Genomic DNA, 1,110 nt, shown 5'->3' with positions numbered 1-1,110 from the left:
TCGGCGTTGCGCTTGTCGCCGTAGCGGATCTCCCTTGCACAGGCGTTGAGCACCTCGTCGATGGTCTGGAACCATTCTCGTTGTATCTGCTGCAGTCGCTCGCCTTCAAAGGTCTTCAGGAACTCGTGCAAAACGTAGAACAGCATGAGTTTGGCCTGGAATCCTCTCGCACCTTCAGCATAAGCTCGCTACAGACAGGCACAAGCAAGACAAATGACGTTAGTTTGTGTTTTGTGAACCAACAAGACCAAGTGCAAAGCTATAGAGGTCTATTCTATTAGGCACGCCGCCACCAGTACACACAGCATAGTCAGACACCAGCCAGCCATCAGCAAGAAATAGCAGAACAAGTATACAATAACTAACATACAATGAGTGCCAGGCTTCGTTCCAGTGTGGCTTTTGTGTGTGGTTTAGTGGCGGCAGCGGCTTTTTAAGATAATATGGCGTGGTTTTAGAGGCTATCAGTACCTGCTTCATCTTGATCTGGAAGCGCAGCGCGTGTTGCGGGAACGTGGCCATGTATTCGGCCGTCTTGGTCACCAGTTGGCGGTTCGTCACGCAATGCAGCACGTCGTTAAGCACCGTGCCAAAGCCTGCAATGTCTTTCTCCCACTGCGAGTCCGACAGCAACGGTCGCTCAGGCTCCAGTGGCGCCGAGGGTATCGCTGGGACATCGGGCGGCGTCTGGACTGGTGTGTCACCGCCGCTAGAGCTTCGATACGCGCCGTTTTTGCGGCGCTTGCGGTCGGATGAGCTGCTTGGCGGCGTATATAACGGTTGGCGTGGTTTTTCTGGCCGCGGGGGCCGCTGAGAAGCCGAAGAATCGGCGGCGAGGGCATCCTCGAGGCTAGAGGCCGATTCTGAGACTTGTGCAGCGCTGTTGGAGGCGATGGACGGCGTGTTAGAAGCACCAGATATTACTGAATCGACTGGTGTGCGTTTTGACGGCGTGGGGGACGGCGACAGGTCGCTCCTCGCTCCCTGAAGTGGCCGATTGCCCGCGTCCAGTGTCCCCCATGAGTTCTTCGGCGTCTGAGCTGGATAGAAAATCGAACTTAAATGAGATGCTAAATCCGTTTCGAAAATTAAAAAATATTTTACGAAGAT

At 54.1% G+C, this 1,110-nt stretch overlaps 1 protein-coding gene across 1 annotated transcript; it reads right to left on the bottom strand.

The window, feature by feature from the left end:
• Nucleotides 1-53: 53 nt before the first annotated feature.
• On the bottom strand, nucleotides 54-1,035 carry PITG_22625 (uncharacterized protein; the record flags this gene model as incomplete). Its single annotated transcript, XM_002909657.1, has 2 exons — nucleotides 54-188; nucleotides 472-1,035. Coding segments are annotated over 2 exons (699 nt in total), but the record flags the coding sequence as incomplete, so codon positions are not given.
• Nucleotides 1,036-1,110: the final 75 nt, after the last annotated feature.

This window comes from Phytophthora infestans, genomic scaffold (genome assembly GCF_000142945.1).
Source record: "Phytophthora infestans T30-4 supercont1.4489 genomic scaffold, whole genome shotgun sequence".
NCBI classification, from domain to species: domain Eukaryota; phylum Oomycota; class Peronosporomycetes; order Peronosporales; family Peronosporaceae; genus Phytophthora; species Phytophthora infestans.
Note: the sequence above shows the minus strand (reverse complement) of the source record. Positions and strands in the feature narration are given on the sequence as shown.